General features: G+C 38.5%; 1 protein-coding gene across 1 annotated transcript in view; it reads left to right on the top strand.

Annotated features, from left to right (window-relative positions):
• The window catches only part of LOC126978082 (hemicentin-1-like), a 91752-nt gene that overhangs the window by 47242 nt on the left and 28101 nt on the right, over positions 1-16409 (top strand). Inside the window, exons 15-17 of the mRNA XM_050826794.1 lie at positions 3124-3255; positions 12662-12798; positions 14926-15168. Coding sequence (XP_050682751.1) covers positions 3124-3255; positions 12662-12798; positions 14926-15168 — 512 coding nt within the window. The remainder of the gene's footprint in view (positions 1-3123; positions 3256-12661; positions 12799-14925; positions 15169-16409) is intronic.

Raw genomic sequence — 16409 nt, 5'->3', positions numbered from 1 at the left:
TTCTGAATTTATCTTCAGAAATAAGTATAAATAATAATAACTAAAATAAATCACTGAAGCACAAAAACAGACATATATATGTCTGTTCAGTGATTTGTATCTGGTTCCTTTTTTGTGGAACTTTTAGGATGACAATCACAATTTTTTTAAGGTTTGTAATCATATTTTTTTTTGTGTAGCTAACTTTTTTAGTGTGTTTATTTCCAAGAGTAGGTTTTCAATTTCGCCATGAGCTGATGACAACTGATTTCTTAAGCTCTCCACCTCCTCCTTCAATTCTGTAACCTCATATGCATTACCCGTTGACAGGTCGGGAAGACTTTTAGATAAATAATCAGAATGTGAAGATATAGTCGATGAATTCAATGATTCACTGAGTGTATTGGTTGCTTTATTCCTTAATGTTACAAATTTATTCATATTGTGTTACCTATTTTATTATAAATTTAATATAATATTATATGTAGATACTGCTAAGTGCAGTCAACTATAAAAATTAAGTGGTGATACTATGGGGATTATTTTCAGGTTTAAGGTCACTTAGCTCACTTCTTTGACACCTTTTCACTTACTGTTAAAAAGTCTAAATGACATTACTGTATAGTTATTGAACTTTTCTGTCCAAATATTAATATAATAAGCTTGGTATAATAAGAATAACACACAGAGTACCCCTACAATCTGGCTTTGTTACTTTTACATTAATTATTGTGAGTCTGCGCAAAATACAACGATAACGAAGCGGCACTTAGTAACCTTAAATATTCTTATATACTTAATAATAATATTAAAATAGACAATCATTTACATAAGCATTATAATAGAAATAAGAGATAAAGTATACAAATAAAATTACTTCCCTTGTTCCTTTATTGTAATTTAAAATTCAAACCAGGGTCTCCGTCGTGATGTCTGCCGTTATGTTTAAATTCTTTGTTTATATTCTTAATAACTACCTAATATTCCACTGTTTTTGTGATACGTTTATATATTAAACTAATTAAATATGGCAAACCAAATGAATGTACACTAAATATTTAAATAAAATTAATATTAATTTTAAGGAGTAAGGCGTTGCGACGGGTTCTGCCAAGATCTAACATCCGAGTATCCTTACGTATTGCTCTTCGATCTCAACGTAGCTTTACCTCTAATTTGTCATTAACAAATTATACTAAAAACAGTTTCTGTCGACGTGCCTTGGACATTTATAACACTTTATTTTTATATATTTCATCTATCCTTTAATTAATTTAAAAACAGTATTGGTGAAGTTCTAAGCATTTAGATAAATGACCTTTCTTTCATATTATGTTTCGTTATTATATGTATTAAAACGTGTAAGTAATTTTATTGCTAGCTTTTTCTAACATTTAACATTTTGTATCTTGTATTGTATTGTATATTGTAATATCATGTAATTATATTAATTGTAAATCCTATATATTGATAACTAATTCCTTAAAATGATTGTAATCTTTGTTTTCATTATTCTTTGTATTATGCTGCCGCATTGTAAATCTTATTTAAAGATATTAATATGATCTTTTGGTAACTTTTTGTACATAAAACAATTTATATCCATACCTGTAGTAGTATGTGGAACCCTTCACAAGTTAATCGATTGTGTCGGCAAATTATGTAAACTTGTTATATTCATTTTTCGGTTTATATAAATCGGTCCAATATAAGTATTTTAGTTACTAGCTTTTTGCACTACACAATTTTTAATTTCTGTTACAAAATGTGTAACTCTAGGTCTATAAGTTTTCATATATTTATTGTCATATTTGTTTAAGACTGTTTCCCAAATAAAAGAAAAAATATATACAAAACAATATTATAAAACTTATTCACTAATGTCTTGGGAACTGTCGTCGACAGATAAGATTTAGGAAGAAATCACTTAATTCTTGATAGCAAAATAGCATAAGTAAAATTAGTAGTAGTAGTAAATAGTCCTTGCGCTTGATGCTTGCTGCACATAGAATTTATTATAGGTTCCAACAAATTGGAAGTATTCCAATTTATTCAATTCAAACGGCTTTTTTTCTGACGCAAATTTGGTTCCATCTGGAGTATAAAGGATTATTGTTTGCTTTGTTCATTAATGATGTCTCATCATGTTTTACCTGCAATAGTAGATATCTGTTTTATGCAGATCATCTTAAACTATACAAAACAAATGAAAACATTAATGACTGTTTCAATCTACAGCGTGACTTTTCTACTCTCAGTACTTGATGTCATAATAATTTAATGAAACTAAATGTTGACAAATGTCATGTTCACCATATTGCCATATTCACTTATAAGATAAATAGCGTAAATTTGTCCTATCACATTTCGAATTGAGTTTTAAGTCATAAAGAATTTACTAGAGATTTAGGTCATTGTCGATAAAAAACTAACATTCATTGAACACATTGATACTACTGCTGAAAGAGCAAATCGGATATAGGTTTTATCTAGCGAATGTCAAAACCTTTCAAATGCCAACATAGTGTTGTAATCTTATATAAATCTCTGGTTCGTAGCATGTTAACCTTTTTATCAAAACCACATTTGTATCGTGGAAAATGTTTAGAAACGTTCTTTGAAAATTTTGCGTAAACGTTTCAAACTTAGAAAATAGCTGCATAGTTATGTAGCTAGATTAAAATATTTTAATCTAGACTCACTTGCAATACGCCGAAAATTGATCTAATATACATGTATAAAGTTGTAAATCATCATATTCATACTAAACTGTTGTCCAGGTTTTCTTTATACTGTAATCCTTGTAGGACTAGAAAAATAAGGACTTTCTTTGTTCCAACTTCTCGGTTGTGGACATCACATAATGCACATGTTAATAGATTATCTCGTTCATATAATGACAGGAAATATCAATAACTGTATAGATATTTTTTCTAATAGTCTTTGTAGTTTTCGACGCCTAGTTTTAGACACTCTGCGCCTGTTAAAGACTAAGCTTATATTAACGTGCTTCATATTTTTTTTTTTAAATTTGTATCAGATTTGCCATATTGTATGTTATAGTTATAATATTTAGGATATAATTTTAGTTTGTGTGTTTTAAATTTAAGTATTTTTTGTATTAGTATAAATTTATATTTTCAGGCGAGTATTATTTCAAGCAAGGCCACGATTTAATTATAACTGACATTAGTCCCAGATCAGTAGGCACCTACATTTGTACAGCTGTCAACTCTTTTGGAAATGCGTCTCTAGTATGCACAGTTATTGTTTTGGGTAAGTACCAGGCTAATTATAATTATTTTTAAAGTAAAGTACGTATTTATTAACAACACATAACTAACATAACAAATACATGATAGAATTGACTATTACACATACAAAATATAAAAAAATATATAAAATGCACTTATGATCGAGATAAAGCATAAAACAAAAAGACAAACATTTTTACTATATACGATTCGAAAATGGCCCCCATGAATGTTTGCTGGTTAGAAAACAAACGCTGGCTGGTTAAGTAAATATTTAGATTTATATAAAAGCAAAAACTTTTTATTGATAACAAATTAAGAAGCAACGTAATAAAAGGAGCATGTCACAAAAAGAACATCCACTCAGCACAATTATTTGAAATTGAGATTGCTATAGCCCCATTATAAACACTGATTTTCAGTAGGTCCCTTCAGAGTTGACTTCTTAACAGCAGATTTGGATTTTTCAAGAACAAATCAAGCCTTTGAACACAAAAAGTAATATTTGGTGAAATGGAATTGTTAGTTCGCATTAGCATAAGTACATATTAACAAACAAAGCCCTCCGCCGCGTCTTTCTGTCTGTCTGTTGTCGCGATAAACTCAAAAAAAACTGCATTGATTTTCATTCCTTTTTAACTAATGGATGCGTGAGAACTCAAGAAATATTTAATTATATAATCTATTATGTGTATGTATACATTTACAATATTGTTGGAGGTGTCTAACCCCTTTGAGATATAACAAAATAATGTATGGTGGAATTGTGTATCTTATGTATATGACAGAACAGCGTCTGTCGGGTCAGCTAGTTAAATTATATATAATTTATTACTATCACAATTTTTTCACCAACTTCACAATGTATTATATTATTATATAAATTAATGAAGAGAAAGAAAAACGAGCGTACGGGTACCTGATATTAAGAATTCACCGCTGCCAATATCCTCCTGCGATACCAGAGTAATTATGAGAGATTGCCAACCCTTTAAGAAAAGTGTACTCGCCTTTTTTTGAAGGTACCCATGTCGTATCGTCATAGGAATACCGCACAAGGTTCCATAGCTTGGTCAAATGTGGTAGAAAATTTCTTGAAATCCGTATTGTGGTGGAACGCACACATTCGGTAGGTGGGGATAATATTCTAATTTGTGGCATGTCGTGCGAAGGTGGTGTTTGGCGGCAGGAATTAGGTCAAGCAGCGCTTCAGAACACTCCCCCTTATAAATGCGGTAGAAGACACACGATGAAGCAATGTCCCTGCACAACGCCAAGTTATACAGCCGTTCAGAGAACTGGATCCCAACAATTCGAGCAGCTTTGCCTTGCACACGGTCAAATGGATCGAGCTGATGACATCAATACTCCATGTGTGGCCGGACCTGCACTTAGTAGAGCGCTTGAATGTGGGCCGGCTTGAAGTATTGTCGTGCTCTAAATATGACGCCCAGTTTCTTCGGGGCCAATTTGACTTTGCCCTCCAGATGGCCACGGAATTGGCAATCGCTCGAGATTTCGAGACCCAGTATTCCGATACTAGGTGAGGCTTTAAGGGAAGTGTTGTCGAAGAGCGGTGATACGCCAAAAAGGGCTTTTTAGTGGTAAACGCGCAAACTTTAGTCTTCTGGGGGTTAACTTAGAGAAGGTGTAATTTACCCCATTCCGCGACATTCTCAAGAGAAGACTCGGTAAAAGACACAAGTTTCTCCTGCCACTGGTCGACGATTTCCCGAGAGAGACCTGCATTACCCGTACGGTATCACCGGTGTTGTCGTCTGCATAGCAATATACACCTCCAACATACATTGGAGGTGTCCAACATATCATTAACAAGCAGAAGAAATAGCGTTAGAGATAGCTCACAGCCTTGGGGCACTCCAGCGTTCACGGGCTTCGGGTTCGAGCAATACCCGTCGACAACGATCTGTATGCTGCGCCCAGTGAGGAAGCTGAAGGTCCACTTGCATAAGCTCTCGAAAAGCCCAAATAATGGAAGATTTGAGAGAAGTGCCTTGTACCATACACGATCAAAGGCCTTCACTATATCCAGGCTAAATGCCAGGCCTTCCCGCTTGCTTTCGATAGCCGCCACCCATCTGTGTGTTAGGTACACCAGACGATTGCCTGCCGACCGACCATGGCGAATATCAATCGTTGATCAACTGGTGACCTTCTAGGTATACCAAGAGCTGGCGGTTAATCTCCGTGGGTTTGGAGAGCAGGGAGGTAATAGCACTAGGCCTGTAGTTTGCCGGATCCGTACTGTCTCCTTTTTTTTGGGACGGATGGACAAGGGCTGACTTCCATGAGCCAGGGACTACGCTTTTTAAAGAAGAGTGTCGGAATAAACGAGTTAGCACCTGCGTCAACTCAGGAGCACATGTTCTGAGCATGATTGGAGAAATGCCATCCGACCCGCTCGACTTCCTGACGTGCAACGAAAACAGAGCTCGCCTAACAGTCTTCTGTCGGAACTGTAATTCAGGCATGGATGGCAGGCATCGGCGGTGTTTTTCCGTTGTCGTCAAGAGTCGATTTGGAGGCAAAAAGAGTGCAAGGAAGATCGGCTTTCTCTTTTGCCGTATGGGCCAGGGTGTCACTCATGTGCAACGGCGGCAGCAACGGCTGGTTGAAGTTACCAAGAGCACCTTTCAACAACGACCAAAACTTGCGTGTTCCAATCGATTTTTACAACATGCTTCGATTTCGCGCGGGCGATTTGCCACTTAAAGAATCTGGAGGCACGGTTATATTTCCTCTTTAGAACTTTGCACTCCGGTCGTCGACACTAACCTATCGAAACATACATAGCGGCGCTAGGCCGCTACTAGCTGCCGGTATTCTGTGCGCATGTGGTAATTAACCCGGACGACTCTGGCCCGATTGTGCTGACATTATAAGACGGCAGCGTGACTCTCCCTTCTAAAAAGCCTTTAGTCGCCTCTTACGATACCCTTGGGCCTGGGACTCACCTATTCTTTAAACGCCCTACGATACTTGGTTGCGCTAGACCAGAGATAACAGCAATACTGCATATGTAGCTGGACCTGGGCTTTGTAGAACGCTAGAATGTGGGCCAAGCCCAGCTTTTTCGAAGACAGTTTGGCTTTGCCTTCCAAATAACCGCGGCAATGACAATCGCTTGAGATTGAGACCCAGAATTAGGATTTTATTCTGGTATAAATAAATTTACACGAATTGAAAAACGTCTTGATATACTATGTAAGTCTTGTGTTGATCATATCGTTATTAAAAACATGAACAATCGTGACATATATACCATATGTGGTTAAAATCGTTCTAGCCGATCACTGCATAACATGTTGTGCGATCCTCGACGGGTGGCCCAGTGGCGATGAGTCATGCTCGCCACAGCTAATTACAAGAATAAATAACGACAAGTTAGAAAACAGGTTGTGCAGTATTGACTGGAACAAACCTCTTAGCTATAATGACCCAAACGACATTTATAATTACATATACAAACAATTCAGTAGTGCATATAATATCAGTAAATATTGCGTTGAATAAAAAAGTAAGAGAAAAATATGTAAATGGGCAACCAAAAAACTTATGTATATGTGTAAAAAACGGGATGAGCTTTATAATATTTGGCTTGCAGATGAAAATAATTCGGAAAAGAGATTGTTATATAATATATGTAGAAATAAAACTAATAAGTATACTAATACTGACATAATTATTAAGCATTTTAAGCAAGATCCACTTGGTTAATCAAATAATTTTGCTAAGGAATTTGACAAAAATGTTTAAAAGTATTATCAATCACTGTGACTTGCAAATTTTAAAATTTAATATGAGAATACACCAATCGCTTCAATTAAATTAGAACAGGCACGTGAAAAAGACGTTCAGGGTATAATTATGCATATAAATGATAGAAAAAGTTCTGGTTACGACGGAATTAGAGCTAAAGATATAAAATTCATGTCTTCATATCTAGTGCCGGTCACACACCTTATAAATCAGTGCTTAAGTACGTTGATTCATCCGGATATATTAAAAATTGGCGTAATTCGGCTTATTTACAAGAAGGGTAAGAGGGATGATTACAATAATTACCGGCCCATCACCATACTGTCCTGTGTTGATAAAATAATAGAAAGGTACTTGGGATTAAAAATAAATAATTATTTAACACAGCATTCAATAATAAATAATACACAATATGGTTTCCAAAAAAATAAAAGCTCAATAGAACTACTAAGAAACTTTACTAATGAAGTTAATACGTACCTAGACAATAAACTTCACGTGCTTGTTCTACTAATTGATTTCAGTAAGGCCTTTGATGTATTAAATTATAATACCCTATTTAACAAACTGTCTCAGAGTGGTATACAGGGTCCTTTATTAGAATTGATATAAAAATATCACCTTAATAGAAAAACCACTGTAAGCCTAGCCAAACAAAGGAGTGACCAAAAATCAACTGCACAGGGCCCAGCGCAGGGTTCTATCATTGGCCCGACTGAGTACCTGTTGTATGTAAATGATATGGTTAAAATAATAAACGAGGGCACTGTGTACCAATTTGCAGATGATACTTGTCTACTAGTAGCTCAAAAAACTGTTAAGCAAGCCCAGGACATTTTGCAACATAATTTTAATCAACTATGTAAATGGGCACACGATGTAGATCTGACAATAAACACACATATACACATCCACTCGTCGCACAACAAGGCAGACATCACACCAACTATCGTGGCCCACAACCACTCTTGCTTACACTGCTCCTACAGTTCAAATTGTACACGTGACAAAATTGAACAAGTGCAATCTCAAATGTACGTAGGCCTAATAATCGATGACAGATTTACTTGGAGTCCATATATGAAAGTGAAAGTGGGAGAGTCACGCTGCCGTCTTATGACGTCAGCACAATCGGGCCAGACTCGTCCGGGTTACTTACCACACAGAATACGGGCGTGAAGTAGCGGCCTAGTGCCGCTATGTTTCGCATAGGTTAGTGTCGAGGACCGGAGGCAATCCCTTCCCCCCTCCCCCTCCCCATCACCCCCCAACAAAAATATGAGAGTGGTCCTCAAAAGTATATTACCCCAGGAGGGTACCGGCTCTACCAGGGTCGGAGAATCCCTCCCCGAGCATTCTCGCTCGGGCTGCCCCTCGTATTCTGGGGAGGGCACAGTACCGCGCATATCTAAGGACAAACAGGGCAGCAACACCACGGCTCCCCGCTCCACGATTAATGTGGACTTCTGTAATATCAGGGGAATTCACTCCAATTTAAACGCCGTCCACCACCACCTTGAGACGGCGCAGCCGGCCTTGTGTTTCCTTACAGAGACGCAGATATCTCGACCTAGCGGTACGTCATATTTAAAGTACCCCGGGTACGAAATTGAGCATAATTTCATGCCTCATGCCGGGGTATGTGTGTACGTTAGGGAGGATATCTGCTGTCGCCGTGTCGGCAATTTTGAGCATAGGGACCTGTCTACTCTCTGGCTCCGCGTAGATTTAGAGGACCGCGTCCGCATCTATGCGTGTGTCTACAGGTCCCATAGTGGTAACGCAGAAACGGATCACCTCATGGGCTGCGTTCAAGCGGCATTTGATGACGTGCTTGCTCAGATCCCCTCCGCTGAAATTGTAGTCTTGGGTGATTTCAACGGGCACAATGCCGAATGGCTTGGATCTCGTACCACAGACTACGCAGGGCGATCTGTGCATAATTTTGCATTGGCGTATGGTCTGTCCCAATTGGTTGAGTCACCGACGCGGCTCCCGGATGTGGATAGCCACATGCCGTCCTTATTAGATCTTCTGCTGACTACACATCCCGATGGTTACCAGGTCTCTGTCGACGCCCCTCTCGGAACGTCCGACCATTGCCTGGTCAAGAGTGTAGTGCCTATCCGACGCCAACGTCGCAGACCACCAGCGACCCGCCGCGTTTGGCACTACAAGTCAGCAGATTGGGATAGGATGCGTTCCTTTTTTGCATCCTACCCTTGGGGCAGAGTTTGTTTCCCTTCGGATGATCCCAGTGCCTGCGCCGTTGCAGTAGCCGATGTGATACTGCAGGGCATGGATATTTTTATACCAAGCTCTGTAGTACCGATCGGTGGCAGATCACAGCCCTGGTTCGATGCGTCAGTTAAAGCAGCATCTGACTGCAAGAAACAGGCGTATCGAACTTGGGTTGCGGCGCTGGGCTCAAAGGATCCGAACTGCAAAGTTCTGAAGAGGAAATATAACCGTGCCTCCAGATTTTTTAAGCGGCAAATCGCCCGTGCGAAATCGAAGCACGTCGTCAAAATTGTCGAGCAGCTTTCCAGTTACCCGACCGGAACACGCAAGTTCTGGTCGTTGTCGAAAGCTGCTCTTGGTAACTTCAACCAGCCGTCCATTCCGCCGTTGCACATGAGGAATGTCACCCTGGCCCATACGGCAAAAGAGAAAGCCGATCTTCTGTGCACTCTTTTTGCCTCCAACTCGACTCTTGACGATAACCGAAAAACACCGCCGACCATCCCGCGGTGTCAGAGCTCCATGCCTGAAGTACAGTTCCGACAGAAAACTGTTAGGCGAGCTCTGTTTTCGTTGGACGTCAGGAAGTCGAGCGGGCCGGATGGCATTTCTCCAATAGTGCTTAGAACGCGTGCCCCTGAGTTGACGACGGTGCTAACGCGTTTATTCCGGCACTCTTATTCAAAAGGCGTAGTCCCTGATTCATGGAAATCAGCCCTTGTCCATCCGATCCCAAAAAAAGGAGACAGTTCGGATCCGGCAAACTACAGGCCTATTGCTATTACCTCCCTACTCTCCAGAATCATGGAGAGCATAATTAACCGCCAGCTCTTGGTATACCTTGAGGGTCACCAGTTGATCAACGACCGGCAGTACGGCTTTCGCCATGGTCGGTCGACTGGCGATCTTCTGGTATACCTAACACATAGATGGGCGGCGGCTATTGAAAGTAAGGGGGAAGGCCTGGCAGTTGGTCTGGATATAGCGAAGGCCTTTGATCGTGTATGGCACAAGGCGCTCCTCGCAAAACTTCCATCATTTGGGCTTCCCGAGAGCTTATGCAAGTGGACCTCCAGCTTCCTCACTGGGCGCAGCATACAGGTCGTTATCGACGGTTATTGCTCGAATCCCAAGCCCGTGAACGCTGGAGTGCCCCAAGGCTGTGTGCTATCTCCCACGCTGTTTCTTCTGCATATCAATGATATGTTGAACACCGCCAACATGCATTGCTATGCAGACGACAGCACTGGTGATGCCGTATACACGGGCCATGCAGGTCTCTCTCGGGAAAACGTCGACCAGTGCCGGGAGAAACTTGTGTCTTCTATCGAGTCCTCTCTCGAGAAGGTCGCGGAATGGGGTAAGTTGAACCTTGTCCAATTTAACCCCCAGAAGACTCAAGCTTGCGCGTTTACCACTAAAAAAACCCCATTTGCCGTATCACCGCTCTTCGAGAACACTTCCCTTAAAGCATCGCCTAGTATCGGAATACTGGGTCTCGAAATCTCGAGCAATTGCCAATTCCGTGGCCATCTGGAGGGCAAAGCCATATTGGCTTCGAAGAAACTGGGCGTCATAAATAGAGCACGGCAATACTTCAAGCCGGCCCACATTCTAGCGCTCTACAAAGCGCAGGTCCGGCCTCATATGGAGTATTGCTGTTATCTCTGGTCTGGCGCACCCCAGTATCAACTCGATCCATTTGACCGCGTGCAACGCAGAGCAGCTCGAATTGTCGGGGACCCAGTACTCTGTGAACGGCTGGATCACTTGGCGTTGCGTAGAGACGTCGCTTCATTTTGTGTCTTCTACCGCATTTATCACGGGGAGTGTTCCGAAGAGCTGTTCAACCTGATTCCTGCCGCCGAATTTCACCTTCGCACGACACGCCACAAGTTACGATATCATCCTCACTATCTGGATGTGTGGCGGTCCTCCACAGTGCGGTTTTCAAGGAGCTTTCTTCCTCGTACCACGAAGCTGTGGAATGAGCTTCCTTGTGCGCAGTTTCCGGGACGATACGACATGGGTACCTTCAAGAAAAGCGCGTACACCTTCTTTAAAGGCCGGCAACGCTCTTGTGATTCCTCTGGTGTTGCAGGAGAGTGTGGGCGGCGGTGATCACTTAACACCAGGTGACCCGTACGCTCGTTTGCCCTCCTATTCCATAAAAAAAAAAAATATAGCGCATGTTTGCTCAAAACTAAGATCAATCTTGAGCAAACTAAGCATACTCAAATTCAAATTACCATATGAGACATTACGACTCCTGTACATGGCCCTAGCTGACTCTGTCATCGCTTATGGTATTAATAGTTATGGTAGGTCCTGCAAAACAAATCTGAAAGATATTTATAACCAGTAAGATTACTCAAAACAATTGTACCAAAACATGTACTAAATAAAAATAAGAAAAATTATGCTCTTTGGACATTGTTGTGTCATGAATGTGTATGATAAAGCTAAATTTTCTATTTTAACCGAAATTAATAATCCCACCCTGTTAATCGAAAAAAATAGACCCTTTCGTTTACGACAACTTGATATAAATCACAAATACATTTTACCAAAAAATAATAATAAATATGGGAAGAGAACGGTCAATTAGGTATTACCAGATTAACGAACTGCCCAAAGAGCTGCAAGAAATGTACATAAATACCACGAAAAGCTTTAAAAGATACCTCCTGAAAAAAGAATAGAATTTGGAAAAAAATAATTGAATCGCTCTAGGTACCCAGATAAACCCGTAAGAGGTTTTCGTGGTACTTATTTGATAAAAATATATGTATTTGTTCTGTATTGGCCAATAAAAAAATAATAATGCGGTTTTTTTGTGGTAAAAATTTATTCTGCAAGGTTCAATTTACCCTATTCCACGACCATCTTAAGAATGTCATCTGTTTCTTTTGCCAATAATCCACAAGTCACACAATATTTTCTCTGTACAAAGAAACAAACTGAAGAGTTTGGTTTTCAGATAACTTCATTGTTAGGAATAGGTTAGAAACCAATAATGAAGTGTGCACTGTTCAACGTATAGTCAAGCACTGGAACTGGCACCCGAATGGGTGAGCTGGAATGTAAAATACCGTAGTAGACCATACATCCAGTCAGCTGGACTGATATGATACACTTCAATAAAGGTCCACATTATTTTAGTAACATTCCAGTGCCTGACTGGAATTATAATGTGAACCGGGTATTACCGGTCCTTAAATGAATAAATAATTTCAAATTATGGATTTTATGGTGGAATTTGTAGTGTTATTGAATTAACAATATAGATATTTCTTTATAATAATAATTTGAACAAGAAAACATAACACGCTAGACATCGACTTGCTTCCTTGATGTGAAACATGTTGCCGCAATGTTAAGGTTTATGGTTAAGTTTATGTTTGCAGATACAATGCTATCTGGAGGAATGCCTCTAGATGAAAGAATTATTGGATCAGAAATAATTTACATTTTAAAAAATCAAACGACGGAAATAGATTGTAAATTGCCTTTGTCTTTAACAGATTATGTTCGGTGGTTTAAGGTATGTACTAATGATATTATTTAAGAACTGATTGCTAATCTTCTTACAATTAACAATGATTCATTGGATTATGAAAATTTATTGAATTAGGCGTTACTTTGCGGAAATCCATTACTATACAAATGATTTAAGTTTTCTTTAGTGTTAATTCCGCCAATATTTGTTTTTAAAACAATTCGGCACGTGTTTCGCCTCTACACGAGGCATCCCCAGGACGTGTTGTCTCGCCAAAATCTGGCCCGAGACTGCAATTTGGCGGAATTAACACTAAAGAAAACTTAAATCATTTGTATCATTGGAGTATGTTTCATATCACAGTTTTCAACGACTAAGGGCCAAGTGTTGAACCCTGAGGTATTGCCTCTTACACTTTACATTTTCGATTAGGGCCTACTTTTAGTTTCAAATTTAAAGTTTTAGTTCAAACTTTATTCAATTTGTCACTATAATTATGTCTTTTAAATTACTGAATCTACCATATTATGTTCGGAAAAAGTAGATTTCGTGGGAAAGACATACAAAAAACTGAACGAGTTTTCAATAAATAGAGTATTTTACAATGGCTGTAATATACAAAATAAATTAGTTAATAAGTTGCTGCATCCATTATATGAATCGTGTTCAATGTTAAAGGCATTTTAAATATAAAAAATTTAAAAAATAGTAATAAACAATAACTTGTATAAAATATGTATACTACGGTGGGTACGTGGGAGGGCCGCACGGTGACTATTGTCTGTACTCCTACCAGCCTTGCAACCCTTGCACTCGCGGTTGTGGACCCTGCGGGCCAGAATCCTGTTGTTGCTGATAAGGATCAATCTTTGCAAAGAAATGTGTTACTTAAAATGAAAGGAAATACCAAATTTTTTATTTTATTATTTTTACACGGAAGAAAACTCACCTCCTATTCAAACTTTTTGTTAGAAATTTTACTTTTCTTGTTGATATTCTTTCGAGGATAAATACTGTCATGGTATCAAATGCAGTAAGGTTATTAGAGAGACGTATAAACATATTCATTGTAGTCAACGGAAACCATTTCGAGCAATTTATAATTTGGTTAAAATGAGATATGGAAAGCAATTTGTAAAAAAATTCTATTTACTTTCATTTTTAGTAATACATAATCTTTCCAAAGTTCGATCCTTCCTCCTCATCAGCAACACAGTCCATTGATTCAATAATACAGGATGTAATTTTTTTTGAAAAATCATTCGAGTCGATTTCCGTCAAAAGTTCAAAAAATTTTAAGAAACTAAATATGCAGTTATTGTTTTCTTATAAATCGAGGGCATGACTCCTTTCACGACTTTTCTGTAAGACTCGTAGTTACTGACTTGGCCATCACCGCCCTTCTAAAAAAACCACCCTGTAGAGATTGAATTCATTGTTTGTGTAAGGATGCTTCGTGAACATGATGGTCGTGAGAATAGTGTTCTTATATGTTTGTTTATGACTATAAGAGAAGAGATGAGCGAGGCGTTCAGGTAATGGTAATTGATACGCCCTGCCCATTACATTGCAGTGCCGCTCAGGATTGTTGGAAAACCCACCAAAATTCTAAGCGGCACCAGAATTGCGCTCGTCACCATGAGAGTTAAGATGTTAAGTCTCATTTGCCCAGTAATTTCACTAGCTACGGCGCTCTTCAGACCGAAACACAGTTATTTTTACACTTTACTGCTTCACGACAGAAATAGGCGCCATTGTTGTACCTATAATCTAGCCGGCATCCTGTGCAATGCAGTCTCCCACTGCTAATCGCATCCAACAAATACAATGATCTAATAACTATTACGGGTCGATCTGTCACCACTAGCAGCACCCCCGATCACGAGTTGACGCATGGAACAGGCATCGTTTCCGCCGCACATATTTGAGGGAAGGATGTCCCGGCACACGTCGCTGCCGCAAGCAATACCATTTCAGTGAGCACGAGTGAAACATGAAATATGCATGTCATTAATCCAGCTTAATATATGGATTAGCTCCAATTTTCTGCAGCTGTTTTTATGAGTACGATAATTCGATTGAATATGATAACATACAATAAAAGTATATTTATAATATTTAATATTAAGTTTTTTTCTGATACTTTATTTCTGACAGATCTAAACATTACAGAATTATATTCCAATTCAACAAAATGAGCAATTTAATCACAAACTTAAACTAAAGGGCCAATCATCAGATGATGGAATTTATATTTGCCGAGTCAGTAACCATAATGGTTCTATGAACTATAAAATTGATGTTCGTATTGGTAATAAACCCAAATTTACTTCAAATACAGAAACTGAAATTGAGTTCGATGACGTTAGAGATACATATCTCGATTGTGACGCCAAAGGAATACCAACTCCAAAGGTACTTGGGTATATATTGCATTATTAAATTGTATTTTATTTAGAAGTTTAGTGGACCACCATCCAAATCCATGATTTAAATGAAAGACTTTAAATTAGGCGAAACATAAACTATTCAGAATAATTTATTAATTACAAGAAGATAACTTCGAAGTCAGAAGAGGTAAGCACGGTCAATTAGCGTTGTGAGATCTATATTGCATCTAATTGTTTCGAAGCAAGAGCTCCTATATCCCTAAGAAATTATTCACTACAAAAGATTGGCTAATTCAAATGATCGGCTAGTTTTTTTTTAATTTGTTTTTCAGTTACATTTTTCTTAAGTTCTTCATAACACTCCGCGTTATGATAAATGAGGTATAAGACATGTATGTCTGGTATGTATAGCAACGTCTCTAGGGAGTGTTTTCTATTCAAGTAGCTCTGCGTTGCATGGGATAAAATGGTTTAGGAAATAGCTCAAAATCGAAATCCGATAACAAGATATTTTTTGTTGGTAACTTGAAGAATTAAGTCTGAGGATTGGATCAAACAAGGTTCGTTTTGCTCCATCCTGGGACCTTTTATAAGAAAGGACTCTGTAGAAGAATCAAGTTTGTATCGACACTGGTCAATAATTTGCGGTGAGAGATCTGAGTGGCAATATCCATCTAATTTCATGAATATTTTTGTAAGTTCAGTACAAAAGACATCCTCTGTTATCGGTTTATCGAATCTGAGGAAACTGTAGTGATTTACACCAGGTAATGACCATTCAACTTTTTCAACATTTTTCTATGAGGAAATTCACTTAGGGCATTGTAGCTATGATTGCCCTGGAATCTGTAATTGGATGTTCACTTTATAGTACAGAATCCTCTTCTTATCATACGTCATATTTTGCTCCAAAATCCTATAATTGATGTGCTAGCTCAACATGCTAAGGCAATCATCAACACGCGTTTCTGAAGGCCACTTAAATTATTAATACCTATTTTATAAGCATTTTTATCTTATCAATTGTTAATACCCAGCAATTGGCTAAATAAAATTATTGGTATGCTAAAACCAAACCAAGCCCCTAATTGTTTGGTAGTGGGATGTAAATCGGATTCCACCATCGCAATCAATTCATCATTATTTACCTTAGTAGCTGGTTTTCTTCGAGGATAATTCTCCTAGTTGAAGTAAATATCCCGTAATTATTAGTAAATAGTAATAGTGCTCGAAACTTTGATAGTTTGAAAAGTTATTACAATAAAG

Source organism: Leptidea sinapis, chromosome 47, assembly GCF_905404315.1.
Source record: "Leptidea sinapis chromosome 47, ilLepSina1.1, whole genome shotgun sequence".
Lineage (NCBI taxonomy): Eukaryota > Metazoa > Arthropoda > Insecta > Lepidoptera > Pieridae > Leptidea > Leptidea sinapis.
Note: the sequence above shows the minus strand (reverse complement) of the source record. Positions and strands in the feature narration are given on the sequence as shown.